The sequence below is a fragment of the Bipolaris zeicola genome (assembly GCF_000523435.1).
Source record: "Bipolaris zeicola 26-R-13 unplaced genomic scaffold scaffold_204, whole genome shotgun sequence".
Classification (NCBI taxonomy): Eukaryota; Fungi; Ascomycota; class Dothideomycetes; order Pleosporales; family Pleosporaceae; genus Bipolaris; species Bipolaris zeicola.
In genome coordinates, this window is record NW_006912253.1 from 1 (window position 1) to 27,666 (window position 27,666).

At 52.1% G+C, this 27,666-nt stretch overlaps 12 protein-coding genes across 12 annotated transcripts; 8 read left to right on the top strand and 4 right to left on the bottom strand.

Annotated features, from left to right (window-relative positions):
* Window positions 1–843: 843 nt before the first annotated feature.
* On the top strand, window positions 844–2,663 carry COCCADRAFT_8238 (glycoside hydrolase family 5 protein; the record flags this gene model as incomplete). The annotated part of the gene is made up of 2 exons (XM_007717934.1): window positions 844–907; window positions 991–2,663. 2 exons carry the CDS (start codon window positions 844–846, stop codon window positions 2,661–2,663), a joined length of 1,737 nt encoding a protein of 578 aa, XP_007716124.1.
* Window positions 2,664–3,212: 549 nt separating this feature from the next.
* COCCADRAFT_40070 (uncharacterized protein) lies at window positions 3,213–3,629 on the top strand (the record flags this gene model as incomplete). Its single annotated transcript, XM_007717938.1, has 1 exon — window positions 3,213–3,629. The coding sequence occupies one exon, from the start codon at window positions 3,213–3,215 to the stop codon at window positions 3,627–3,629; it is 417 nt and encodes a 138-aa protein (XP_007716128.1).
* Window positions 3,630–4,234: 605 nt separating this feature from the next.
* COCCADRAFT_106218 (uncharacterized protein) lies at window positions 4,235–5,336 on the top strand (the record flags this gene model as incomplete). The annotated part of the gene is made up of 2 exons (XM_007717939.1): window positions 4,235–4,344; window positions 4,400–5,336. 2 exons carry the CDS (start codon window positions 4,235–4,237, stop codon window positions 5,334–5,336), a joined length of 1,047 nt encoding a protein of 348 aa, XP_007716129.1.
* A 484-nt stretch (window positions 5,337–5,820) lies between these two features.
* On the top strand, window positions 5,821–5,988 carry COCCADRAFT_106191 (uncharacterized protein; the record flags this gene model as incomplete). Its single annotated transcript, XM_007717940.1, has 1 exon — window positions 5,821–5,988. A coding segment is annotated over one exon (168 nt), but the record flags the coding sequence as incomplete, so codon positions are not given.
* Window positions 5,989–7,410: 1,422 nt separating this feature from the next.
* On the top strand, window positions 7,411–9,174 carry COCCADRAFT_106219 (uncharacterized protein; the record flags this gene model as incomplete). Its single annotated transcript, XM_007717941.1, has 1 exon — window positions 7,411–9,174. The coding sequence occupies one exon, from the start codon at window positions 7,411–7,413 to the stop codon at window positions 9,172–9,174; it is 1,764 nt and encodes a 587-aa protein (XP_007716131.1).
* A 436-nt stretch (window positions 9,175–9,610) lies between these two features.
* COCCADRAFT_106222 (uncharacterized protein) lies at window positions 9,611–11,501 on the bottom strand (the record flags this gene model as incomplete). Its single annotated transcript, XM_007717942.1, has 5 exons — window positions 9,611–10,776; window positions 10,832–10,957; window positions 11,031–11,129; window positions 11,194–11,260; window positions 11,364–11,501. 5 exons carry the CDS (start codon window positions 11,499–11,501, stop codon window positions 9,611–9,613), a joined length of 1,596 nt encoding a protein of 531 aa, XP_007716132.1.
* A 1,529-nt stretch (window positions 11,502–13,030) lies between these two features.
* On the bottom strand, window positions 13,031–13,222 carry COCCADRAFT_106195 (uncharacterized protein; the record flags this gene model as incomplete). Its single annotated transcript, XM_007717943.1, has 1 exon — window positions 13,031–13,222. A coding segment is annotated over one exon (192 nt), but the record flags the coding sequence as incomplete, so codon positions are not given.
* Window positions 13,223–18,882: 5,660 nt separating this feature from the next.
* Window positions 18,883–19,636, bottom strand: COCCADRAFT_106211 (uncharacterized protein; the record flags this gene model as incomplete). The annotated part of the gene is made up of 3 exons (XM_007717944.1): window positions 18,883–19,076; window positions 19,231–19,396; window positions 19,463–19,636. 3 exons carry the CDS (start codon window positions 19,634–19,636, stop codon window positions 18,883–18,885), a joined length of 534 nt encoding a protein of 177 aa, XP_007716134.1.
* A 351-nt stretch (window positions 19,637–19,987) lies between these two features.
* COCCADRAFT_29380 (uncharacterized protein) lies at window positions 19,988–20,296 on the top strand (the record flags this gene model as incomplete). Its single annotated transcript, XM_007717937.1, has 1 exon — window positions 19,988–20,296. The coding sequence occupies one exon, from the start codon at window positions 19,988–19,990 to the stop codon at window positions 20,294–20,296; it is 309 nt and encodes a 102-aa protein (XP_007716127.1).
* Window positions 20,297–21,293: 997 nt separating this feature from the next.
* Window positions 21,294–21,482, top strand: COCCADRAFT_106206 (uncharacterized protein; the record flags this gene model as incomplete). Its single annotated transcript, XM_007717945.1, has 1 exon — window positions 21,294–21,482. The coding sequence occupies one exon, from the start codon at window positions 21,294–21,296 to the stop codon at window positions 21,480–21,482; it is 189 nt and encodes a 62-aa protein (XP_007716135.1).
* Window positions 21,483–22,720: 1,238 nt separating this feature from the next.
* On the bottom strand, window positions 22,721–23,673 carry COCCADRAFT_40074 (uncharacterized protein; the record flags this gene model as incomplete). Its single annotated transcript, XM_007717946.1, has 3 exons — window positions 22,721–23,024; window positions 23,083–23,344; window positions 23,430–23,673. 3 exons carry the CDS (start codon window positions 23,671–23,673, stop codon window positions 22,721–22,723), a joined length of 810 nt encoding a protein of 269 aa, XP_007716136.1.
* Window positions 23,674–23,884: 211 nt separating this feature from the next.
* On the top strand, window positions 23,885–27,456 carry COCCADRAFT_106184 (uncharacterized protein; the record flags this gene model as incomplete). Its single annotated transcript, XM_007717947.1, has 8 exons — window positions 23,885–24,035; window positions 24,088–24,229; window positions 24,282–25,149; window positions 26,081–26,171; window positions 26,364–26,497; window positions 26,551–26,734; window positions 26,784–27,096; window positions 27,147–27,456. 8 exons carry the CDS (start codon window positions 23,885–23,887, stop codon window positions 27,454–27,456), a joined length of 2,193 nt encoding a protein of 730 aa, XP_007716137.1.
* Window positions 27,457–27,666: the final 210 nt, after the last annotated feature.

Here is a 27,666-nt window from a genome sequence, read left to right on the forward strand (position 1 = left end):
GTGGAGAGCGTCGCGTCAAGCTTGGTGGGGTGCCCAGCTTACTGATCTGCCCAGCTTACTGATCCCGCACGTTATTCCTAGAGCGATATGACGTGTTTGCAGTATGCATAGTTCTTTCTGGATATTACGGAAGCCTTTCTTGTATTATTAGTGTAGAAAATATGAAGGAAAAAAGGGAAAAATCGATAAACTGTTGCGCGAGACGTGTTCCGTCCATGTACACTACTATGAGTTGCAGCATTCTAGAAGAAGAGGAGCAAACTCCCTCATTGTCGTGACCTCCCCTTCCCACACAAAAAAACTCACCATCTTTGGTGGAAAAACAGCAAACCAAACTAAAAGTCGCCCAAGTGGCCCTTGATTAATTTGGAAAATAGGCCCGGGTCCGGGAACCTGCGCATATAAAGTATGCAATATAGATGGGGCGAATCCTTATTAAATCATCCCTAATATGTACCTGCTTCACAACCAATCGCCGTTTCGTACCTACCCGCTTTCCGACCCGGGTTTCCATCGCACCAGAGCTGCAGCGAGCGGAAACAAAGTTTCTAGAAACAATTTCGGCCGAAGGGGCGAAGCGGCGTGATGGGGTAATATGGGAGGGCAGAAAGCTTGATTGAGGGGGAGGGGTGTCTCGTGACGCTAGTTGGGGTGGGTTTGGGAGGATATGTACTTCATTTATTTTTTGAAGTTGTATAGTGCGGTTGTTTGAGGGGATACGATGGTATGATGGGGGTAGTGAGAGTGTATATAGTTTGGGTTTTTTCTCACTAGGTTCGTAATATGTGAGTAGTATTGTTAAGCTGAGCTTTTATACGTTGTCTTGGCAGATTCTCGCCCGACATGAAGATTACACATTCGAGTGCAGCAATGCTGCTGATTAGCGGCGCTGTTGCCGTTGCCCAGTGTACGTAATGTACTTTCCTGAGAACAAAGCGTGGTTTTGGGATGTCGGGAAATGGAGACATTTTGTACTAACGAGCTACGAAGCAACAAACGGTTCCACTGGAGTCCTATGCCCGTCCACCTCCAAATTTGCTCCCCTCTCCGCTGGAACATTCTTTGAAAAACTGAATCCAGGCTGGAATGTAGGGAATACCTTGGATGCTGTTGAAACAGAAGGATCCTGGAATAATCCGCCCGTAGTAGCTAGCACTTTCGACGATGTGAAGAAGGCTGGTTTTAAAAGTGTGAGAATCCCTGTCACGTGGGCCTACCACTTCACCTCGCAAGGTCCGGACTGGACGGTCGACCCAGTATGGCTTCAAAGAGTGTCAGATGTGATCGACATGGTGACTTCACGTGGCCTTTATGCCATCGTGAATGTTCACCATGACTCCTGGACTTGGGCAGACCTGACCTCAGCTAGCACCAACGTAACAGCTTTAGAGGAACGCTTCAGTAAACTCTGGCTGCAGATTGGGACCAAGCTGGCCTGCAAGAGCGAGATGCTGGCATTTGAGCCAATCAATGAGATCCCGGGGACTACACCTGAACATGGGGCAATTGTCAATCGTCTCAATGATATCTTTTTGCTGAAGATCAATGAGGCGGGGGGTCATAATTCGAAGAGAGTGGTTACATTGGTTGGAGCGGGTGAGGATGGAGTGAAGACGAGTATGTGGTTTAAGAAACCGGATCAAAAGTTCAAGAACCCCTGGGGTATTCAGTTCCATTACTACAGCCCTTACGATTACGTCTTTCAAGCATGGGGTAAGACGACATGGGGCTCCGAAGCCGACAAGGCCTCTCTCGAAGGTGATCTCGCTGCTGTACGGTCAAACTTCACGGATGTCCCAATTGTCATCGGAGAGTGGGCCGTATCACCTGTAGCTACAGAGACAGCTGCAAGATGGCGTTACTTTGATTTTTTCGTGCGTACCGCCGGAAAGTACAATATGTCGACAATTTTGTGGGACAACGGAGCGGACCTGCTCAACCGAGCAACACACCTCTGGAGGGACGAAGTGGCCATGGATATCTACCGCAATGCGATAAAAGGCATCCCAAACGCTTTGCCAGACAGTACTACAGACGGCGCTGTCACTACGCAGCAAAGTTCCGCGTACATCTACCACGCAAAGAATGAGACGGTCAAGGACGTCACACTAAGTTTCACCTTCAACGGTAATACACTGAGCAAGATCAGCAAGGGTAGCAGGCAACTTGCAAAAGGAAAAGACTACACCCTCTCAGGCCAAGAAATCACCTTCAAAGCCGCATATCTCAGCTCTATCATCACGCCCTCATCGCCAACAGGCAGCCTAACGAACCTCACTTTGACATTCAACCGTGGTGCCGCCTTACAGGTGAACGTACTCCAGTACTCTACCCCTGTGCTATCGAGCACCTCCGGCCCCCTGCCAGCCGCAGGCCAAGACCTACGCATCCCTGTCGCATGGGCTGGCATCAATAGGCCCGCTGCCGTCAAGGCGCAAAAGTCAGATGGCACATACCTCGTCGATGACTGGACCCAGTACCTCGGGCCTCTCCAGCAAGGCCGTATGACTTATGGCAATCAGTGGGACTGGGATGCTAACAATGTGATTATTAAGGCAGCGGCGGTGGACGCAGTTCGGGCTGCGAACAAGGATACAACACTAACGATTGAGTTTTATCCTAGACAGCCTGGGAACAGTGTTGTTTATACTCTTAAGGTATGAGTGGGTTGGTAGGGTGCGAGGCGGGGAGATGAAACGGGAATGTATACACAGGCTTGAGGTGCCTGGATAGACGAATAGATTGCTCATTTTATACAATTGTGATATGATGCAGCTTCGAAGTTCTTGAAATCTATTGGCACTTCAAGAAACGAATAAATTCGCTATAAGACTGGCTGCAGGTGGATGGTACTGTATACTTGGAAGACGAACGTTCAAGAGGAGAGGCTGGATTTGGAGAAACTACTGATCATACGCACAAATCGAACACATTATGCCCTAACATAAAACAAACATGCGCCCTTTTGCTCGCATGATGGGCCGACTCCACTATCTTCATGTCCACAATTGCCTTTAAATTGCCTAGCGCTCAAGTCAGCAGCCCTTTCCGAGGTGGAACTCCGCAAGCTTAGAAATGCTCACAATCCTTTGATGCTATCAAATAATGTATATAATCGACAAGTAACAACGAGCAGATTCAAATCACCAATTACCCGTTTCATTAATCAAGCCAAAAAATAAAATACATAGTCAATTGCCTTCGAAGCAAAGATGCCCAACGATCCCGTCTCGCTCGCCACTCTCTCGACACTCCCCTCCACCTACGACCCCAACAAACCAGTCTATATGCTCAACCTCTGGAAATACCGAAAAGAGGCTTCCTACCGCCCTGAGCATGCGCACCTCGCCGGTGACGCATGTTCAGGCCAAGAGGCCTTGGGACGCTACCGCGCTGCCATCGCCCCTTTACATCCACCCAACACTAGTGTCATCTTCTCCAGCACCGTGTTGGCTAAGATTCTTGTCGCAGAAAATGAAGACTGGGATTTTGTTGCAATTCTCAAGTACGAGACTCTAGAGGGGTTCAAGAAAGCCATCGGAAGTAAAGAATACAGGGAGGAGGTGGAACCGCATAGATTGGCGGGGCTGGAGGACGGGAGATTGATTGTGCTGGATAAGCTTGAGTAGAAGAGGGAAATGTAAGCTAATGAGAGCTGGTCTTGTCACATAAATTTTAGCAACGTGTCTCAAAAAAAAGCTTTTCAACATCCATGTGCCCAGTTGCCAGAATCTCAACTTGGAATTTTTGTAACTAAAGCGCGGTCAGCGAGGGAAAGGTCACTTCGACCCAGTGGTGCAGATCAACTCAATGAATATCGCGAACAGTAGCACATGAATTAAGATGACTCATAATCATGATGCGCGTGTATACATGCGAGAAGGATTCGTACCCATCTTGTCGTCTCCATCCATGGTGCTACTTAGTCGCGGCTACGCACGGCCCTGCATACTTATCTTCTTAGCGCTCCCGCAACCCCCCACACCCAAGTATCCACCGACGTGTTCCCCATTAATACTTGTCAGCATCCGACACTCCGGGAATGCGATGAGGACCTGCTTTGGGTCTCTCTCCGACCCAGAAGATGCGCCGTCCACCGGAAGCTCACTACAGCTTTTCGATACCCTCGATTCACGATGACACAACGCTCGATTGTCGCATATATCAACCTGATGCCCTACTGCGGCCGGACAACTCGGATGATATAGCGAAATGGACCAGGAAAGGGATAGTCATGGCACACCCATACGCACCTATGGGCGGAAGCTTTGATGATCGCATAGTTGGGATCGTGATTGACGAGTTCTTGAATGCTGGCTTCATCGTGGGCGTATTCAATTTCCGGTAAGATCCTTGCACGCGGACCCCGAGCATACAGCCATTGACTCACTTGTCATAGAGGAGCACACGGGTCCAAAGGACGGACGAGCTGGACAGGGAAACCCGAACTGGACGACTACATTTCTTTCGCAGCATTCTTCATGCACTACATTTCTAATCTCCAGCCTTCTTTACCACATAATCTCTTAGCATCGGAGCAATCCCCATTGTCCCCCAACTTTAGTGAATCAGCGCCAGTTCAGAGCGACGTTTGCCCTCTAGTCGTGCTGGGAGGCTACTCTTACGGATCCCTCATTCTTCGCAATCTGCCACCTGTGCCAACCATTCTGCAGCCATTTGCTGTCCCACTGGAAGGCTCAGCAGCTGAAGAAATTGTACTTCGTGCCGGCAAATTGGCAGATCAAAGCAACATGGAATGGGTCGCGCTGGCTAGAGATGAAACCCGAGCTAGGAGGAAGAACAGAGCAAAGCACAACACACGCCCTTCGATCACAATGGGCGGTGAAGAGACCAGTCCGGGCAAGAGGAGAAGCAGTAGAGAAGTGAGACGAAGTCTGGAGGGGAGCTCTCGCCTAGAAATACGTACACGGTTAAGGAGCCTAAGCCACAGAAGGCGTGACAATGCCGAGGCCACGACGCCGACGAAGGTGGAAAACACAAATTTTACAGTGCCTGACGTCCGATATCTTCTCATCTCGCCACTGACGCCGCCTTTGTCTTCGATAGCCGCCCCAGCTCTAATGCACAAGTTTTGGAGTAGGTCCAAGGATGATCACCAGGAGACGGTTGGCAAGCACGTGACACTGGCCATTTATGGGGACCAGGATATCTTTGCATCTGCCAAGAAGCTCCGCGACTGGGCTGAGCAGCTAAAAGCTAGTCCTGGATCGCGGTTTCGTAGTGTGGAGGTTGCAGGTGCGGGTCACTTTTGGGTAGAGCAGGGTGTGGAAGAGAAGTTGAGAGTAGCCATGAGGGAATGGATTGTGGATATGTAAAACGTACAGCATGAATCAAATTACGTATTTGATAACACCACTACTGCTGTCTACAATCAAGAGTTTCTTGACCAGTAGCATCCGTCGAAGAGCTGGACGCACATGTCGACCACAACCGCTCCAGAATCGATAAGAATATCCGATTATTGAAGAACGATTCAGCATCAAAACTGATTCTTTTCCAATTTCTGAACTGTAAAAAGGAGTTTCTAAGTTTCAGTGCCGAAGAAGCTTTCTTGAAGTCTTCTCCTTGATTGACTCCTGCGAATATCCGAGCCAATTCCTGTATCTAACCACTTCAGATAAACCATATCAGCCAATATACACAATTATATATAAATTAACACGATAAGAATCGATGCCTAAAATATCCCAGTCACACAACCTGGACCCGACTGTCAATTGACGCGATAACCCGGATTCACTCAGCAACCCAATTCCTAGTGGTGTGAAACCTCCCATTCCTGAATGTCTTTGTGCGACACTCCCAATATCCTCTCTCGCCTGTGAGCTTCCTCTCACTAGTGACTCTCACCAGAGGATATCGGACTTCATGTGGGTTGACCTTGGGGCGCTTTGGTCTACGCTCGGGACTCGGAGGTCGCTCTTTCTTTGTACTACAAAGAGTCAGTATACACACACGAGAGACTGACCAAACAAATGTGGATTTACTCATGAGGAGATGAAATTTATTTTTGGCTCGATGATGCGTAGTTGCGATGTGCCGAGTTCCATTTGATGGTGATTCCCACTCTGTGTTAAGTGATGCATGGTTGTGACGGGTTTGCTTCTATGGCCTGTGTGAGAAAAGTGGGAGGGAAGATTGTTTGTTTAGATTTCTGAGTGATATGGAGTATGTAGTATGCACTCTAGGCTTCATCTGGTAGGCACTGCTGCACCGGCGGTGACGTCTGCAATATCTGAGAACTGCCCTTTCCAAAAGAGAGTGCCGTGCACAAACTTGCACTATCGCCGAGACGTCTACAAACAACTCAAATCAATTGTTTTGTAGCTCAATGTCACAATGCAAACTTAGCGAAGGTACCAGGGCCGACACTAACGGGCATCATCGATTTGTGTTAGGTAGAACGTGGTTTGGAGCAAGGCCCTTTTAGCGGACATCGAGAATGATGTTGCGAGCGAGGAGGAAGGCGAGGGGAGGAACGACGACGACAACAACAACAACAACAACAACGTGAAGCAGCGTGAGATGGCAACAGCAGTAGTGACGATTGTCAAGAACTAATTGCAAGAAGAAGGGTGATCCTTCAAACTCCGAGAGGAGCTCTATCATGCGCTACCAAGCTTAGTGTAGTAATTTGTGTGAGCGGCAATTTCTACATTACTTACTAGGGCACGGTCCGTTACAACAACGGTAGCGGTCAGGTAGCGCAACGAAGAATGGACACGAAGACTTCTGTGAAAACCCACTCTCTGTTTCTTTTTGTCATAATGGATAGATAGAAATGGGCACCTGACACATATCTAATTATGGAGGGTCTAGTAAAGGTTACAGTTGTGCGTCTTATTTCAACACATTAGGATATAGGACACTATTGCAGCTTTAGCGACATATTACGATCGGTCCCTAGAGGAATTTTCAAGTTGATGACGTAGCCATAGCAGATATATAGCAGATATAGGGTCTGGATGCAGCAATGGGCCAAGTGGTTCATGATGGGTTCGGGGTCGTGGTTTCGGTTGGCGTGGTGCATGAGGCGTACGTCAGCAGTCACAGCCACACCAGAAGCAGCCACGCCACGCGTCCTCGACGCATTTGAGGTCCCTACCATAGCGCCGTTCCTCTCCCATCGTGCCGCAACGCGTGTGCCCCTTGAAATATTACCAATTACCCGTATTTTTAGAAGCCACTCCGTATGTACCACAACATGTTGGCCTGATAGTGTTTGGACTCACCCGGCCGAGCCTATCGCCATGCACACCGTCCACGACTTCATATCAGCACTTCGTCCACCACCCAATCCGGAAAGATCGGCCTGGGTCCATGCCTTGACTAAACTTTTATTTCGGCCATATCTAAGCATAGCGCCCGCAAACAGGAGACGTCGCCACCATGCAGCGACCCAGGACATCTTCGCAATTGTCGCCAGGCCACAACTCCTTCAGGTACCGCCCCTTGAGTCACGCGGATGGCGAGGACTTTCGCATTCTGTGTCTCTATCCCGGCACGCTTGACGACCCAATTCGGTGTGACCTTCTCCATTCAAGTCTCGACTCCGACATTGAGTACGAAGCACTTTCCTACAGCTGGGCAACCGAAGATGGAGACGACAGCCTCTCTCAGCGCATTGGCTGCGCATATGTAGGCGATGAAGACAGTGCGGAATTCTCGGTGACCTCAAACTGTGCTTCTGCACTGCGCAGGTTGAGACTACCCTCTCAGGAGAGATTCTTGTGGATCGATGCCATTTCTATTAACCATGACAATATCGAAGAGCGAAATCACCAGGCCGGCCTCATGGCCGACATATATGCTGGGGCCTCGCAGGTCCTGGTGTACCTCGGAGAAGAAGACCTCGGCTTCGCATCCAGGAGCCTATGGCTGGACAGCGAGAGACGCCAATCAGCCCTGACAAAGCTTTTTGCAAAGAGATGGGTTTCCAGAGCATGGGTGATTCAGGAGGTGGCACTCGCACGAAAACTCATGATGATCATGGGAGACGCATCATGTGCTATGGATGCTAACCTGATGAGCCGGATCCGCGGGCGAGCAAAGATTTCACGACTACAAGTTCCTGGCCCGCTAGCTTGGGATCCTTTGGCTAGCGCCCCGACAAGAGATCTCCTCACATTGCTACTCTTATCACGACATTCCAGCTCTACAGATCCAAGAGACAAAGTATACAGCCTGCTGGGACTAGTTAGCGAACGCCTGCAAAGCCTCATCACTATCGACTATTCTCAAAGCATCGAGGAGGTCTTGGTGCGTACGGCTGCAGCCATCATCACCTGCCGAGAGGACTTTGAGCTTCTGGCATATGCATCATTATCTCTCGGGCCTCGGCATACAGAAAAGGGGTTACCGACTTGGGTGCCGGACTGGATAGAGCATCAAGGCGACATGACGCTACGTCCTCAATTCCAAGAAACTAGGATAGGCCCCTGGCGGTCTCTCGAAAAGCTATCCGGAAGTTCTTCTAGCACTGCAGAACTAGCCAAGATGGATTGGACAACAATAGTTGACATACCTTCGAGGTGGCCCACTGATCCTTATTTGACACCATCTATCACCGTCCGTGCACATTGTCTTGCAACTATTGACAACACGACAAAAGAAGGATATGGCCCGTCAGCACGATGGCTAGAAGGTCAAACCTTTGGTCGCGATCTAATGGCTTTGATAGGCAGCGGGTCAAATCGAACAAGTCTCGATCCAAGAACATGGCCTGCACAATACAACTGGCTACTCGATCCGTCATACACTCGCTCTATATCTTCTATTATGCAAAGTAATACCCAGTCTGCAATGGGACCCCCTGAGAGTATCTACCGGACCGCAATACAGCATTTCTGTGCCGAACTAGAAACACAGGGCAAAAACCAGTACATTTTCCGAGCAGGCATGCTTCCAGCAGTAACAAGCCACAATTTTGTCGAAGGCGACAGCGTATGGGCCGTAGATGGCTGCAGGATCCCTCTTATTCTGAGGAGGACGCGTGATTCCGAGGGTTACCGAATCGTAGGCAACTGCCATATCTTCGCACTCTCACACATGGACTGCTGGTCTACGTCAGGAACGGGGCTCGAGCAACGGTGGAGTTTTGACCCCTTTCGTCACATGGATGCGCCAGGCACGCAAACAATAAAGATTGTGTGATTGTTTAGAGAAACTGTTATGATGGCTTGTTCAAGACCTTTTTGCTTTTACCCTGTGAAGTCGATTATTACCTTCTTGTTCGAGCACGTACTGCCTTTGTTTCCAACCGTGCATATTTCATCTGCATATTGTCTCCTCTACTAGCCTTGTTTAATTCAGTTCACTCATTCTTCTACCAACAACATTTCATATGAGCGAGTTTGCTAACAAGACGTGTTGAAATAGAAGATTCATCAGACAAACCGCTTTGTTTCTCGCCCAGTACACTATCATAGCATCAGCATCGTTCCAAGCGACTCGACAAGTTCCATCATCTGCCAGCAGCGAGAAATAATAAAAGGAGTTAAGAAATATAAATCCAGAGAAGCCCTCAATGTCATATCAACCCGCAAAAATCAATTAAGAACGTCAATATATACACTTAAAACCCCCCCACTCACCCACTCTTCTTCCCCCTCCACCTCTCCAAAAACCTCCCCACAGTCCTCATCTCCCACAAATGCGCCTCACGCATAAACTGCGGTTCCTTCTCCACATCCCCAATCCCCTGGCCATCCCACATATGCCCCCCATCGACAATCAGATAACTCGGATAATCATCACTGCTGATCCTTACCCCATCCAGCAATGTAGAATGGTAGCACTGATCGAGCCACACGTCTGCCGCGCCATCAATAAACGCCAGGTTCTTAACGCGCATGTTGGAGGAGCCGTAGACGTTGTTGTACTGGATTTCCGGGAGAGCGGGGATGCGCGAGTGGGATCCTGGGGGGAAGGATTGGTTGCACCAGGCTTGGTTGTAGGAGATGTCGAGGACGCGGGAGATGAGGGAGGGACCGGTGCGGGGCGCGGTTTGGTAAGAGGCGATTTCCGTACATGTGGAGTAGAGGTAGGAGCGGGTGTTTGTGTTTGTGGGGTCGGCGTAGAAAGTCGCGTTTTGGGTGCTGAAGCAGCCGTCGTCTGTGCTGTTGATGCGGCCGGTGGTGCAGAGGGGGAGGACGACGGTTTTTATGTAGGCCGCGTAGTTGCCGAGGCCGGTCCAAGGCTCGCCGTTGGAGTGGGCGGAGAGGGCTGTGTCGGTGGCGAGTTGGGAGGCTGGGGGGTTGGGGTTTGTGATATTTGAGCAAAAGTGCCAGAAGTCGTCGGAGCCATCACGGGGGAACCAGTTGAGCTCTTGCCAGGTGTTTGTTGGATAGGATATGGGACCGCCGAGGGGAAAGGCGATGGTTGAGGCGAAGTCCTGGAGACTGGAGAGGGAGCCGAGGCCGAAGATGTCTTTGAGTTGTTGGATGGCGGCTGTGTTGCCGCTCTCGATTAGGGCGTCCATCTTGTCGATTATGGAGATGATGCGGGAAATGCAGTCTGAAGGGCCAAACTTCATCAGTGGCTTGTACCAGTTGGGATATTCGAGTTGGACCGTGATGGTGGCACTACTACCGATACCGCCGGCAAAGATGTCGTTGTACATTTTCATCGTGAAGGCTACCTGTGAGCCGGCAAGAGAGCCACCGTACATGACCCATGGTGTATCGGGACTGCTCAGGTCCGCATCAACGCCTGGAAACTTGACGTGCTGTCTAAAGTACTCATTGTCGGCAATAGCTACCATTCATTAGTCTGTCATCATAAAACAAAAGATACCAGACTCTCCACTTACTCTGCTCAGTAGTCAAAAATCTCAATTCATCCGTGGTAGTCGTGTTGTATGGGAAACTGTACCCATAATACCGATTCTCAAGCACAACACCAAGCCCATTGAACTTTTTCATCAAAATCTGTATAACTAGAGTCACATATTGTTAGCCCCTCAACTGTACACATCTATACCCTCGTTTGAATGCATATCAATAACTCACTTCCCGTCTGTAAATTCTCAAGCTGCCACTCCCCCCACGTCTCTCCGCCGAGATACAAGAAAACCGGTCCACCAGGCTTATAATACGACTTGTCGAAAACTTGAAGATACACGCAACGTCAGCTCATATATCTCATTTTCGTCAGACAATGTAAAATACTTACAGTATCTCTGTTTAAACGTCTTATTCGTATGCGGTACATAGCGATCGCTATGCGGGAAATGATCAATCTGCAGTATCCCCAAAAGTCAACATAAAATTATCCTTTTCTCTTCTTCTCTAATATCACGCAAAGAAGAGTCGCCAGTACTGCATGTAAGATGGAAAACATACCGGCTGATCAATCGTATGCGCATCATACGCCCACTGCCTCTTCCCAAGCCGGTCCTTCACCGGCGCAGACGCAGGTGTTCTCGCACACGCCAGAGCCGCCAGGCTACTCGTAAGTAGCGCCAGCAGTTGCACTCTCATGTTTTCTTTTTTCGTTTCTTCCACCGTTAATCGATCGCGTTTGAATACAACAAAAAATCCTCAAACTCTGATCGTACGATCCATTTTCCAGAAACCCTGGAAAGGAAGGAAGTAAGGAGCCAAGGAAAATAAGCTTATAGATGTGCCCAGTCGCTTGGCTTTATGTATACACTACACACATTCATACCATACAAACGAGCCATTTATTCTTCTCTCAATAGGGCGGGATCACTGGAACCTTTTTTTTACAATTCAAGTATTTTGCGGTGAGAACACGAGGGCAGAGCGAGTACGGTGGCCCGAGACATGCTTGTAGTTGAGCAAATGTAAGTATAGGGCTTACTGTGCTTTGACTGTATTACATACTTATTGATTGATGGTTCGGAGAAATACCGATTCAGCCTGCTAGCTGGGGGATGTGCAAATTACCGAGAGATCCCTTTTACGATGGATGACGTAATCGAGTTTTCGGGGTGGTCTTGAGTTATACAGTGCTGGATAGAATTGTTAACTTGCTGATATTTTAATAGGTGTTTTGAGTAATGAAGCCCGGATGATTCTATGATAACAAGATAGTACAGAGTTACCTTTGCTGTCTTCGTACCTGATGTCACGCCGCCACCATGTCAATCAACTATCTTCTTCGACGGCCTGACTTACAATTCTGCACGCTCATACGCAGCATCAGTCGCAACCATCTGCGCAATATTTTCATCACCATCAACCCCGATCCCGCTCCCATCATTCCCTCTGACCCTTTCTATAAACCCCTCCAGCATATACCGATATGTAGTCCACCAATCCTATCCCTTGACATATCCCTTACCAGCCTGCTCCACATATACACCTTCAACCTCCTTACCTCTTTCGTCTCCCCAACAACCTCGCTCAACCCCACCTTCCTCACCGTAGTAACCATCTCAACACCAACCCGATGCCCCACATGCGGTCCCATGAAATTCCACAAGACATCCGTCTTGCACCTCGCCGTCTCCCCGTCTAGCGCCTGACTCCGCAACCACACATGCACACTCAACACCACATACCGGAAACTAGTCCAGCAATCCGTAAGCCACAGAAACCCGTATCCTCCCCCTTAGGCCTCCCCCCCCTCCAAATCCCCACAAAATAGCTCAGTCCCACCATCAGCAAACGCATACACAACCTGCACAGCCTACCCACAACACCGATCACAACACCGATCAAACAGCGAAGCGGACACAAGCTTCCTAGTTCACAGCCCCCCCAACATCCAAAAACCACACGCTGCGGAGGGGCTGACGAAAAATAAACGTAATAGCCTCGCTGCATGGTGCAGCACCCGACACCTTTCCCCGCGAATTTCAAAAAGCTGAAGCCCGGATGTCGTGGCCGGGGAAGAAGCCGGCTGTGAGGGACTGCGGCGCGGGCCTCGGTGTGCTCGATGTGTATGTGGCGTCGAATTGGGAGAAGGGAAAGAGGTGCCAGGTGGGGGGGATTTGAGGCGGTAGTGGCTTGCGTCTAGTAGGACGAGTTGCATGGGGGCTGGTTCAGGATGGCGTGATGGGATAGCAATGGTGAGCGTGCTTCTTGGGGGCGTTGGTGATGGATGGGTTTTTCCGAGGAGAATATGTGTACATGGCTTTTGAGGGCTGAGCGATCTGGGGCGTAGTGGAGTCTGTTTGCGAGGCGGCGGCGGCGGCGGCGGCGGCGGGAGTTGGATATGCACTCGGTTGATCGGTAGGTGATGAGAGCTGTTTTGGGATTCGTAGTGAGTCTTGCAATATGATTGATTGGATTTCTTCACATACATTTCTTGCACGCGAAAAAGGACGCTCAACTCACCCTCGTGACTATCATGCACAATGTGCATATCCTATCGTTTCGCATATGCCTCCGCCTCTGCCTTGCCTTTGTCTCGCACTACCACTGCAACGACGAGTACATCGGCATAGGATCATGTGGGGATAGTGTAATCAGCGCCGTGGGACCATTTGCTCGACAAATGCAGGTTAGGTCTAGCTCATTACCTCCTCTTCGTGAAGATCTATCGCATGGCGACAAATGAGAGAGATATGTGATCATGCACGCGATTTTCGCTGCACCAAGAATACCAAAGCGAAGGGCATCATGCTTCTTCGCCACGGGCTTGCGGCCAGCAGCCCATTCGCCAAACCCAGCGAGCGAGCTGAGCCAGTCAACGACTATCATGATATGTATGTAGATAAGAAAATATTTTGGCGAGTAGGATGGAAGAGAAGATGCGGGTTTTATCAGACTGGCGCGGTACAATGACGACAATGGGAGAGATAGTGTTGCACGCCTAGATGTCGCCATGGAGCGGGGAAGTTTGGTGAAATCGTGGAGGCAGCGCTCGTCCCTCAAACCGCCATGATACCTGGGGACACGGAGAGAGAGATGGCATACTGGCAGATGCCAGCTATACCCAGGCACATCTTCCACCTGACCCAAGGACTTGTCCTGAACACTCTCTCTCCTCGTATCCAGTCTAAACACTTTACTTACTTGCCAACTCGTACAGTCGACGCTTGTGCCTTGAATGGCGCTCTCAAAGGAAGAATGCATTAACCACGATAGTTTAGCTCGAGACAAGACCAAGCCAGCGGTTCACTCCATATCAGGGAACCATTCCAAGGCATTGTCAAGAGTCAGATGGGTGGTCAGCGTGTCAAGTCAGCCATGGTAACCAGCGTGCCGGTAAGCAGCCACATAGTTCCTGCCTCCCCAAAGGTTCGTTCTTGCTCCACGAGGCGCTCGGGCTATCGCCGTCTTGGCATGGGACAAGGCAACAAGCTGCCATTCCTTTGTGTCGCTCTTTGTTCCGTCTTACGTGCATGCATGCGATACAGATAAAGTGCGTACATGTAGCGGAAGTTTGAAATGCAGCTGAGGTTCGGAAAGAGCCATATCAGGCTGAAGTGCTGGTATCAGATGCCGAATCTGGAGAGAGAGCTTACTGTACATACAGATATGCGACGTGTGACGGGGTTTCGGACCTGAGAAAAGATGGGGATCGGTTAGACGGAGCGGGACCATTATCAAACTCACCCCTTGTGCAAGAAATGTGTGCACATAGTTTAATGGCTAGGCGTTCTGGCTGACTTGCAGGTTTGATGGTGTATTGGAAGACGTGGCTATGCCGCGCTATATGGGCCAGAAATAGGTTCTTTGAGCAAGGAAGATCCCACGCTGCATTCATGTTCATATGCGAATTCGGCCCCCTATACCACCCCTTGCCAGGACAAATGTCGGATACATGGACATGGACATGTATGTAAAGTACATATTGTATGTACAGGACATGTGCCTGCATCCACCAGTGGGACCTAGAGTGTGGCAGCCACGACTAGAGTGGTTACACGACCTGGTTCGCCCGCGGATGGTGTGATATGCTGGGAGTGGTGCAAGCCTCGCCGTGTTGGGAAACCACTTTTTTGGGGGTGGCTAATCCAGGGTGGATTCAACAACCGAGGCATGAATCCTAGGGTGGGCCATTGTAGTCCGCTTTGGGATATGGGTTTGCGGTCGCTTAGCCCAGGAGTGTACTTAATGTCCGAAGGAAACGGAGTTTAGGTGGGGGAATAAGATGAGGCTGAGTGGCAAAGGGGAGGACGCGAATCATGGGTAGCGCAGGGCGGCCAGCAAGCAGGCGCGGGATGATGGTTGCTATTGTCAGCACGGCGACCGTGTTTCAGGGTTCAGCGAGCAAGGTGGAAAAAAGCACAGAGCGGCAGTGGCGGAAAAAGGGTGAGGTCACGGTCAGGACAGCCGGAGATGGGTGGCCGCGTTACCGCATCGGACGAGGCGCATGAACGGCAGGTTCAGGAGGCTGCAGTTTGATCGACAGGGTCCCACCGGCGTGCATTGTGTGGGAGATATTGATCCACGAATGCCTGGGTGCCTGCGAAACAGATGGCGCAAGCGATGTGCAAAAAGGATCGGATGCTTCATGTTGCACTTGGATCGCGCAGCTTGTCCCATTTGCGTGTGCTGAAGCACAAAGGTGACAAACCTTTGCGCCTTTAGTGGGTTACATGTGTGGTTGCTGTCCATGTCAATGCCGGTGGGAGGAAGTGCTCTGCAGCATGGTACATGGGCAGAATGGCAATGTCCGCACCGGTGAGGGTCGTCAACCGACGAGAAAAACCTTAAGTCTTCGCCGAGAGTATCGGCGACTGGGCCAATTATGACGAAAGTTGTTTGGGCTGGTACCCATGCGCCGTGGTTTGAAAGGTTGCGCATCACGCCAGCCAGTCACATGAGCAAAAATAGATGGCGATACGCAGCTTGTGTGATGACGGGTTCCTCGCTTGTGAAGGAAGCGGTGAGAGGAGGAGTAGTAGCAGTGGGCGCAAAGTTGAAGGCGGATCTTCCCTTTGCATTGGCCAATGGCAGGGCTGCAAACCACGGCCACTGTGGGATTTTTTGTAAAAACCGTCTGTCCAGTAGTGTGACGAGACCCGGCGATGTGGTTCTGGTCGACTAGACGACGGCCAAATCGTAACGGCGTCGGTGTTGAGACGGTGGCAGGCTGGGGTACACCGCTGGTAATGGGCGTGTCAATGAGTCAGAAGAGCGGCGGTTACGAGCAAATGACCGAAGGACGGGTGCGTCGAGCAAGATTTGGTTCTTGTCTGGGCAGACTGTCGGTGCGAAGAGAGCAGTTAGCGCGCGTGGAGACAGCAAAAAAAAAGGCATCATAGCAGGACTGCCACTAACGCATGGCGAGCAGGGGATCCACGATCTGCATGCAAAGAGGTGTACGATGTGGAAATACGGATATGAGTCAGATTGATCTGCCAGGGATGGAGAAAAGCAAAAAAGCCATGTGTGTGTGTGTGCAGGGAAGTAGGCAGCCATGGTGGAGATGGAGAGAGAGGGCAGAGGATTCAGCTGGATGCATGCACATGGGATGCGTGTGTGATTGTGTGCCTGGAGCAGCAGCATACTGACACACACACACACAAAGCACACGCGAGGGGAGTGGGTAGAGGCGTCAGACGATGGCGTAGCCCAAACGCCTCGTCTGGCTGCTTCAAGGATGGATTGACGTCTGACATTGCGCATCTTGTTCCTAGATTTGGAACCATGGGGGCGCACAGAGGACATGCAGGCTTACAACGTCGTGCTGCACCTTGCAGAGCCAATCGCTTAGCAGGCGCCCTCCCCCTCCGACTCTGCTACCTCCAACAATCAAATAATATGTGGGCCGAGAGAGGAATGGCGCATAGACGAAGCACAAATACATACACCACTCGGAAAAACCTGATTAAGACGAGGAAGGATTGACAAGCCCCAGCCGCACGCTCCCTGTGATTGCCCGACCACCAGCAGCCAACTGTGGCGTCGGCCCTCGCCCTCGCCCTCGCTCACTCGCTCGTCTCCCAATGGGCCAGGATAGCCGGGTTGCGGGTGTGTGACTTGGTGGTGTGCTCATTCCCAAGCACGAGTATCAAACGCAGTCAGGGTTGCCTTTCTCCGCCCGTGCTAAGACAACGTGGCTGAACGAGCGGGCCCCGTAGTCGGACACGGACGGGCAGACGGGCAGTAAGTAGAATAGAGCAAGGTCGAGTGTGTAGTAAGTAGAGTATGTAGCAAGTAAGCGTAGTAGCGCTGTCCCCGCTGCTTTGAGCCATTCACGTGGGTCGTCTGCAACCGCGGGATGCGCCACGGCTAATTACACAAGTATCATGACGAAGACGAACGGAGGAGAAAGGTTGGAGAGCGAGACGAGACGGGGCAGACAAAGGGTAGCGGCCAAAACTAGTACCACTACCGCACCACTCGGCACTTGGTCCGACTTGGATGTATCGGCGTGCAAAGCAGGTGGAGTACGCAGTAGTAAGTCAATCATGAGCGGTGAGATGGTGCAACGCTCGCAACCCGCCGTACGTCGTTTGAGTAACAACGGTCTCTGACTTAGCGGGGCCGTGATGCGTCGTTAGTAAGAATAGAGTCATCGAGGCGTAGATACTATAGCTGACGAGGGGAGGGGGGTGTGCATGCACATATGTCCGGGTATGCTTATTGGCTTTTGCAACTCGAACACGACCGTCGACCGACAAGGAGCGCCGACGCATCGTGGGTTTGCTACTGCTGCAACTGCAACTACAAGTGCATATGTACCGGGATATGAATTCTTCCAAGGCATACACCGGTCACGCGGAAGCTTTCGGTAGGGGCGGGTCAGGAACATGCAAAGGGCCAGCGTTGGCCTGACTAGACAAGCCCCCCGGTATTGGCTGCCTCTTGCACTTGTAAGGTAGACGTCACCAAACGGGCCACCACGCGCTTGTCATGTGGTGGTGGTGGTGTACGAGTACGTGTACACCATCTTGGATGCCTCCATGGCCTCGTCCCATGTGTGCATCTGCCTAACCGTCGACGAGCCGCTCCACTCGCTGCAGCGCTTGTACCCATACGTACAGTAGACAAGACACTTTCCATTGTTAGCCCCGCGGCCTTGGCGGATGGCGGACAGCCACAAAAAAATGTTGGTGGTGTGCACGGCAACTACCTAGCAGCCCGCGGCTCTCTCCCTCTCTCCAGTACCGATCCCCCCTTCGACCGACTGGCTGACGGGCTTTGGTTGCTTGCTAATGTTAGATGAAATGCTAATAATGATCATCATCGTCAGCCATCATGCAAGTGTCACACTGAGGCGCAATAGTAGAAAGGTATTATGAATAATAAGAAGGTGATCTTAGATCAGGTTATTAATGCTACAAATCAAGTATTTGTGGGTATTCCGCCAGGCTACTGTGGTGCCGTCTATGATTGCTAAAAACTCCAGAAGCGAGTGATGCATTGAGCACACAGCCAAAAATGTCCCAAGCGCCAACTAATGCATGCAAAAATCAAGTCGCTCAGTATTACAACGATTGTGGTGCGTGTGCCAGATAAGTCTAGTGGTAATGGTAAAATATAAAAAGAAAGGCGTCTATCGAGAAGATTCATTTCCATCCACTCGAGCCAGCGGAGTGTGTTGGGATGCAGGAGCGTAAAACAAGTCGAGGCTAGAGGCCCAAGACGGTCTTGTTGCCAAGACCAGTGTCGACGTTGCTATCCGAGGAGGATGCGTAAGAGTGCGTTTAACCGGATATCTCGTCAGGTAGTCAGGTGAGTGACAGGGGTGGGTTGTTGTCTCCGAAATCCAAGGCACAAAGTGCGTCGAGAAGAAGGTCGCGTCGTACTAGGAGGTGCCTGGCGTGGGAGTAGCATGCCAAGCAGCCGTGTGCGGGTTGAATCGGAGCCAGGTGGTGGTATTAGGCCATGTTTGGTGGTGGTCGAGGATGCACGCCATGGTGCGGTGCCTGTTGGCGCACTAAAGCCAGCAGACTAGTCCAGGACTGAACATGGGAGCGGGTGATTGACGATGCGCTCAGTTCTTCTTTGTGGGGATGGCTGGCAGAGGGCCGGTTGGTGGTGGGCCGGGGCATGGAGGAAGGTTCTGGGGAGCCATGATGTCGTTGCAGAGGGTAGCGGCCATTGTGTGTGTTTGGTGGTGGTGGGTGAGTGTTTGGTAGAGTTGGTAGAGTGGTTGGCGAGATGATTGGATGGATAGTAACCAAGGGACTAGTCGTCGAGTGGTGGTGGTAGTATGGTAGTGTAGTGGTAGCCGTGTATGATTGATGGTAGTGGTGTGCAGAGATGGAGATGGAGAGAGAGATATAAAACTCTTGCTGTGTGTGCTGTATTCGGCTCTGGATGATGAAACGAGCGTCGTGACAGTGGGGGCGCAAAGTATTTATGCTTGTGCTCAGATTGCAGAGGCCTAAAATGTCGGTCAGCTCTGTGCTTTGGCAGAGTGTGTAATGATGGGGGCACGGGCCAAGCGGTGAAAGAGGCGTTGGGCTGATGAGCAGGAAAGGGGTGGCTCCTGGCGTGTGCATGAGCTAAACCAGGCCGAAACATTGCCCATCCCGGTCCGTTAATGAGCAGGGGTGCGAGCAAACACGAACCTTTGCGTTACCGCTGGCCGTTTCATCAGCCTTGTGACTGTGTGAATTTGGCACTCGCCCAATCCCGTCACAGCAGTGTCGCCGCCCGCTGCCCTCGCTCTGCCTCGCTCTGCCCTCCCGCTCGGACAGCGCATCATCAATGGGGCCACACACACACCCACGACCCACGCCCATGATGATGCTGATGCCAATGATGATGAGAGCATGCCCGACCGGCCATACTCACACATTTCCCGACCACCAGCAGCAGCGCACACAGCGGACGGCGGACAGCGGACAGCCAACTGCGGCCACGGCGGGCGGTCAATTGCAACTGGCCAGTTTTGCGTCTGACATCACACGCTGCGACTGCGACGGGGCTAGTGCCAACGGCCGTGGCCACCGTGGGCAGGCAATGAAACGCCCTTCTCCTTTTCCCACCGCGCCCTGCCCACGACGACCCACGAGGCCTTCCGAGGCCGCCGTTCGGTGTATATGCACCACCGCTCCCTCACAAGACTGCCGTTTTGCCAAACCTTGACCGACATGGCGTGTCAGAACGCCGCCAGTCTGACACAGCTTCTGCCAGCCTTGGCCCGCTCAATTTGCGACGTCGCCCGTCGCCCATCTCGTCTGCCCACACACACGGTCCCCTCTGACTTGCAGCGCAACGCGCAACCACACGGCCTCCTAGCGCCCATGGCCACCTTCTCCCGTGCTTCTTCAAGCTTCGATCCAATTTCTCCCAAGAAGTCCCCTCCCCCTAGAATTTTCCGCTCCACTGCGGGCCTCGCGCTGCTGGCGGTCAATGAAAGCATGGCACGACGACATTCATGGTCCTGGTCCTGCTTCTGACCCTGGCCCGCTCAATCGCCCGTGCCTTTGCTGGCCGGGGTAATCATGTTTGTCATTGTGCGATAGCGCGCGAGGGTGCATGGCTGCATGTGGTATATGCTGTACGAGCACTTACTCACTAGTCGCGCTGTAGGATCTGTACATGGCTGCCTTTCATCATCGTCGGGTAGTCCTAGGCTGTCGGCAAGGCACACGCACGTAGTCAGGCTTATTTTTGTCCTGGAGCTTGCCCGCATTCGCACCACTCGTATCCTCCTGCAGCCCTCCCTTTGTCCAATGGCAGTTCGGCTGGGCCGGAAGCAGCGTGCAAGGCGAGCTGCAGCCACTCGGCCCCCATGTGGCCATTCGGCTGCCGCGGAGACCAGCACAGGAGGATGAATGGAGCTGTTGTGCTCGTCTTTTTCCTGCCTGGCGCGCCCTCCACGTGGTCCGACAGGGTTGCTGCCTGTGTGACCTCACGCAGGACCATGTTTTGATGAACATAGTTATTGTGCTAATATTGCAGCTTCATGCCTCAGCGTGCTGTAAATATAACTGTGCCGCGTGTGTGGCTTGCCAACTAAACTTGTACGCTGGCCTTGCCCTGTTTTACCCAAATCACGGTCACGGCCAATGTGATGGGAACCGTTCGCCTTGTCACCATTTCCCCTTCCCAATAACCATCGGTACCCTGGACGGGTTTGAGACTGAGACTAAGCAATGGGGCCTTGTGCAATGCCCGAGGCCATTCTGGGCGTGGGCGTGGGCACCAAGCGAGCAGATCTACAGGGGCAGCCATCGAGGTCCGAGCGCGCCCACCGCCCATCGCCCCAGGCCAAAATCCGAGAGCGCGAAGAGCGAGAAAGAGGGGAAAAAAACAAAGCAGCGCCCATGACGCCTTCGGCAGTTGGTTTACACGCACATCACCAACACAGGTCGTGCCGTTTCAGCGCGGTGGAGCGCAATTCGGACTCGCTGTTACAAGTGCCTGCAGCAACGTTGCGTCCGTAGTAAGACCATGGTTCGAGCAAAAAAGACGTTTGCATTTGTAACTGTCTCATCCACCGTCATCCATACTGTCCCGAGGACTCGGACAGTGCGGAGAGGGCGGAGCGGCGAAGAGGCGCCGAGCCATGTCATGATGTCGTGGGGACTATTGGCTGCGTATACCGTCGACCTCCCTAATACTGTATACACACACAAATAACCATATACGTATACGCGCCTGACGTCTTGATTTCGCTTTTCCTCCGACCTTTGCCCATTTTCTCACTGCAGTCCACCTCCTGGCTGCCAATAAGCCACGCGCCTATCATTTGCCTATCCCCATTGTCCTTCTCCGCGATCGACATGCGCCTCGGGCCAAAAAGGACTGTCAAACTGGCTCTGAACTCTATCCCTCGGCCACGCGTTCCTCTCCGCCGTTCACCTTCGTCCCTCAGTTGTGGCATTTTCGATTTCGATCCATCCAAGCTGACTACCACTACTCTGTTATTTCCCGCACTCGCTCCAAGCTGCTAATGCCTGACTGCCGACCATCTCCAGCCACACACAATGCCGTGGCTGCATGGCCTGTTCTGGATGGTCAGCCTTTTCCTGCTGCAGGTACGCGTCAAGCCTCGTCCGCCCCGCCACCCCACGGTCGTGGCTTGCGCTGCTCGTCGCGTCGTGAAACAAAGGCTCGACCACCAGCAAGCCCAGATCCGGCGAGGCCGAAGCGCCAATGACACGTCTGCTTTGTTGACACTAGACGAATAATCTCCAGACTGTGTAGTCGCACACTGCTACGTAGCAGGCTGAAGCCAGCACAATCCGAAGGCTGATTCCAGACCCAGCAACGGCCTGGTCCATGCCAAGACCATAGTTCTTCTTGAGGCTTGGACACCAGTCACGGTGACATTTGGCGCTTTTTGTGATGACATGCTAGACCACTCTGTAATCCTCTCTAGTGCACTGCACTGCAGCTAGCTCATCCACCGCCATTACAGCGCATACATACACATCATCTAAAATGCGCCCTTTTATCTCAACCACCGTGTTTCTCTTGCCTGGTGCCGCGTCTCAAGTACAGTATCCCCAATCAAACCTGATCATCAGCCACCCATCCTCGCTCATCGACATGCAGGGTTGCACAGGTGCACGGGCGTGCGATGCCAGCCAAGGTCGCGCAATAGCTGTGGCGCATAAGTATTCGGCCAGCCTAGGAAAACGGTTCGTTGCCTGGCGCAGCCTCTGATACGCACAGCTCGCTAGGCCGTCCGCGCGCCCGTCCAATGCAATGGTAAGCCCACGTGGAGTATGAAATGACATGAAGCCACCATCATCACGATTCGTCGGTGTGTGCTAGACTGCGTTTCTTCGGCAAAATATCTCGTATCTCACCCACACGCACATCAGCAGGTGTGCACTAATCTAGTCGTGCGCCGGCTTTACATTCTACACCGTCTATAGGGCGTCGTCGTCTTCATCTTGCTGTCCAGCTGTAGCTTGCGTCGAGACCCAGTTCTCGAGCATGGCCTGGCTCCCAGATGCTGCACCGCTTGCTGGCGCCGCATTTCGGGCGCCACGCCGCTTGACCACCAGACACAGAATACGCCCATAGATGCTAAATCCATCGTAGGACGTCCGGAGCCCGAGTTTCTTAGTCTCATCTCCTCGTCGACCCTCATCCTGGTCCTCCGCTGTATTTCCCGCAATGCTGGCTTGTTCGGAGACAAACAGGTCTGATGCCTCGCTATCGCTAGCCTCGCTGCACGGCGTAAGCACTTTTGGGCGCCATCTCAGAGTTTGTTTCCCTTCATGCATACCTGTGTTGCTTCTTCGCTGTCTTGACTTCGGGGATATCAAAAAGGTTAACTGCACCGCTGTCGCCCTCTTGCCTTATCGCGATTGGTTCTGCTGCATCTTCATTGATTACAACCGGCTGATCACTCGTCCTGGATGTTAGCCATCCCGTGAGTTTGCCCGAGTTGCTCTGAATGCGGGCCTTGTCTTTGAAGATCTTTTGCTTCGTGAGAACGGAGTGCCGGGATGATAGCTCCGTCAAGAAGATTGAAACTTCAAAGTCATCTGATAGCAGGTTAGCCATTGATTGGCACACGCCACTGTTAAACTTCTCATCTGCATCGTCGGCACTCCCGGCCATGCAGCTTACCTTGAATGACCACATCCTTGACTCCCTTCTTCTTTGCTTTAGCAGCACCCCGTCCCTTGCCTCTTTCGTTTTCCTCTCGGAGTTTGGGCAACACCAGCGGTTGCACTGCTTGGATGACGCGTGGCAGCGCTGGATCGTCGCGTTTCAGTAGCCATGCATCTGCATCGGCTGGCCGATCTAGATAGATGCGTACTTCGATGACCGAGTGCTTGGTGATTCGGAGATATCTTCGGAGTGGTGCCATGATCTCGACGTGTTTCAAGAATGGCAGTGGAGCATGTACATATGTAGAACGGTTAGCCTACAAGTCCGACAGCCCTATGGCATTAGACAATGATGCGTGTTCACGTGCAAGCGTTCCGACCCTAGTTCCGATCGGCATGCGCAAAAGTTGGTTGCAAGGACCGCTAAGGCGTTGATGAGCACAAGACACCCACCGCAACGCCGCACAAGCAATGGTGCTAGAACTCCACGTATGGGGTCCCGCATTTGGCCTCGCTTCGATAGAGGCCGAGTGCATAGCCACCATAGCATACTGCCACCGCGTCATTCCAGAGGGGGAATGGTCCTTGGTCGCAAGCCATAATCCAACAGTCGGAACGGCAGGTATAGGCACTGGTCCCCGATGGCAAGTTATCCGTTGTCTCACTCATTCCAGAAACACTACCGATTCTCTTTGATGACGGCGTTGCAACGGCATCGGGGTTCGAGGACATTGTCGCCTATCTTCGCAACTACCCCACAGTCGCCAACGACATAGATGCTGGCCTCTCAAGCACACAGCGGACTGACCGGACTGCGTAAGCAACTCACGCACTGACTGACATCAAGAAAGCATCTCACGCGACATAGGTTCGGCACCTTTCTCCAGGCTACAGCAACACCGCTCGTCGATCTCTCCCTCTACGTTTCCGCCGAGAACTACAACAAGACTACTTCGTCCGCATACACGGCTATTCTACCATGGTACGCAAACTATACGGTTCCGCCCAGACGGCGAGATCTGGCCCGGGTGAGGACGGCACACATGGGATTGAGCAGCCTGGACGTGGATACGTCGGCTGAGGAAGAGTTTGCGCCTGGCCGGGGAACTGCATCCTCGGAATACGAGGCAGCCAAACGGGCTGCTGGTATACCCACTGAGAGCCAGCCCAGGTCTCTAAACATAGGACGGGGCAGGGGTTTGGGTGGCCTTTTGGGTGGCCAGGTGTATGCTGCCCGCTTCAAACTTGACGCTCTTTCGGCCGAACTGCTGGACCCGTTGTCAGATCTACTGGGCAAGAACAAGTACCTGTCTAGGGGAGATCAGCCCTCGAGTTTGGACTGCTTGGCCTTCGGGTACCTGTCTCTTCTCATCTACCCCCCGGTACCCCAGGCTTGGCTCAGGGAGACGATCCGGACAAAGTACCCGCGTATAGGAGCATACATTCACAGATTACATAGAGATCTTTTTCACGAGAAGGAGGTCAGCCCTGCTGACATCTGGGCTGTCTCAACCGGCAAATCCAACACTGCAACCAGCACGACACTGCCGTGGACGACAAAACCAGCAAGTTTCGCGACAAGTGCCGTTGCCTGCACAAAGGAGATTTTGGGAAACCTGCCCGGCATTGCCAAATTGTCGCAAAAACGTACCATCGTCACGTCAGAGCCCATGGTAGTTTCAAAACGTACTCGGTCAGAGCTACCATCTCCATTGTTTCTCAGCAGTGTGTTTGGTGTTGCTACAGCAGCTGTAGTAGGTCTTGCGTTACTGGCCATACATCATCGCCGGTCGCCACGAGAGGGCGAGTTGATTTTTTGGGCACTGCACCCGACCAATGGATTGGGTGAGGCTGGTAGCATTCTTAGTGTCTTTGCGAATCAGCTGCACGACGGAGCAATGCAAGGCCACTTTTAGACAATCTGATACCCCATTCCAAGTTATGTACATACATTGCATCCTGGCTGTAGCATGAAACTATATTTGTGTAGTGACAAATGATTCAACTTGGACTGCTTCACTCACTTGAGCGCGTTTGTAATTGGCGTGCAGCCCCTGACTAGACACACTAAGTTACACTTGGTAGTGCTAGAGGCAAGTTGTTTGTTGGTAGCGTGGAAATGGTGGCGCCTACGCAATGCCGGCCAGAGGCACACAATAACGTCATATATGTCGGCAAGCAAGACTATGACCACTGGCGCCATTGACATCCGGCACAGCCTGTGCTAGCACGCGGAAGCAGGGCAAAAGCTGCCTGACTATGTGCAATGATTCCGGTGTATGTGCAGGCAGCTCGAGATGCTCAGGATAACAGAGGGAAGATGCGGGCAAGGAGCAGCAGCTCGGTTATGCAGGTGGATGTATAATGCTAGCCAGGGGCAGTAGATTGCTAATGTGGAAGTGTGGAGGATGTGCAATGATGTGAGCGAGGATGGCGGACGAGCCCGAGGACTAGAGTATGTACGATCACCCCTCCGCGTGGGCCGGCAGCCACAGCTACGTCATTCATACTGGTCGAACAAAACCGCGGCCTAACCACGATCCATTTGCGCACTGCACTCCACTCCAGCAACAACATCACACCACAACCCACTGTGCTTGAACCCACCGCAAACCCCGCAAACGACACTCGCAAGACAAGATGCACCGAACATACAGCATGCGCCAGTCCCGCGCGCCTACGGCGTCGCAGATCCAGAACCCTCCGCCTCCCGCCTCCTCGACCAAGAGTGGGCGCTTCTTTGGCAAGGCCAATATCGGTACGTTTTCAAAGGATCACTTTTCGAGTTCGTCGTCTTCTTTGTCGTGTTTGGCGCAACATGCGCAAAAGCGCTACGCTGCGCTCAGAAGTGCCACCATGTTTCAGCGTCATGGGCTACCGGATTGCCTATTCTTTATTCTTACATGCTTCATGATATTGAATTGTAGCTAATTACCATAATCGAATTCAGGCCACACCTTCCGGCACAAGTCTGCCGGCGCCTTCGGTCCCGATCTTGCCAAGAAGCTCTCACAACTCGTCAAGATGGAGAAGAACGTTATGCGCAGCATGGAGCTGGTTTCAAGGGAGCGCATGGAAGTTGCAGTAAGTATGCCCAGTGCTGTTTGTGACTTGGCATAATGCTTACCTATTTCCAGCAACAACTCTCCATCTGGGGCGAGGCTTGCGACGACGATGTTTCTGATGTCACTGACAAGCTCGGTGTCCTCATCTACGAAATCGGTGAGCTTGAGGATCAGTATGTAGACCGCTACGACCAGTACCGTGTCACGATCAAGAGCATTCGCAACATTGAGGCCTCTGTCCAGCCCAGCCGTGACCGTTAGCTACATACACTCTCGGTTTTTAAACAAAGCTAATAATTACACAGGCAAGCAGAAGATTACCGACCAGATTGCTCAGCTGAAGTACAAGGAGCCCAACTCTCCCAAGATTGTTGTCCTCGAGCAAGAGCTTGTCCGCGCCGAGGCCGAATCCCTGGTCGCCGAAGCTCAGCTTTCCAACATCACCCGTGAGAAGCTCAAGGCTGCTTTTACATATCAATTCGATGCCATGAGGGAACATTGCGAGAAGCTTGCAATCATTGCTGGCTACGGCAAGCATCTTCTTGAGTTGGTCGACGATACCCCAGTAACTCCTGGCGAAACCCGCCAGGCCTATGATGGCTACGAGGCTAGCAAGGCGTACGTGATGATTATTCCACTGTACTGAGACATCTACTAATATATGATAGAATTATTCAAGACTGCGAGGATGCTCTTACCAACTGGGTCTCCCAGAACGCTTCTGTCTCTGCCAAGCTCTCTCAGCGATCCCGGACCCTTTCCCAGCGCCGCCGCAACCAGAGCCGTGGCCACGGTGAGGGTGTTGACCTCTCTGGACAAGACCAAGCCCTTGATCGCGAGTCTGGTCTGTGGATTCCTGCCTCTGAGCACCAAGGTAACGGCTACGAGGACCGTGATGAGCTTGACGATGAAAACACGTCCACGATTGCCAGCGAGCACCACCGCGGCCGGGAAGAGGAGAGAATGGTGGCTGCTTAAATGCGTTACTGACGGCCTGGGCAGTGTTCCACTCTCCGTCAACTAATAGTCCGTCTTTACAAGGATTGACGATGTATACCCCTGATGGAATGGACAATGACACTGTGAATATGGCTCCACCTTTTCAATCTCATCATTGCTCGAGCTATGTAAGGGAATGTTTTTGTTTTTAAATAGTTTGCTCTCACAGTAAAGTTGGGGCGTTCCCCT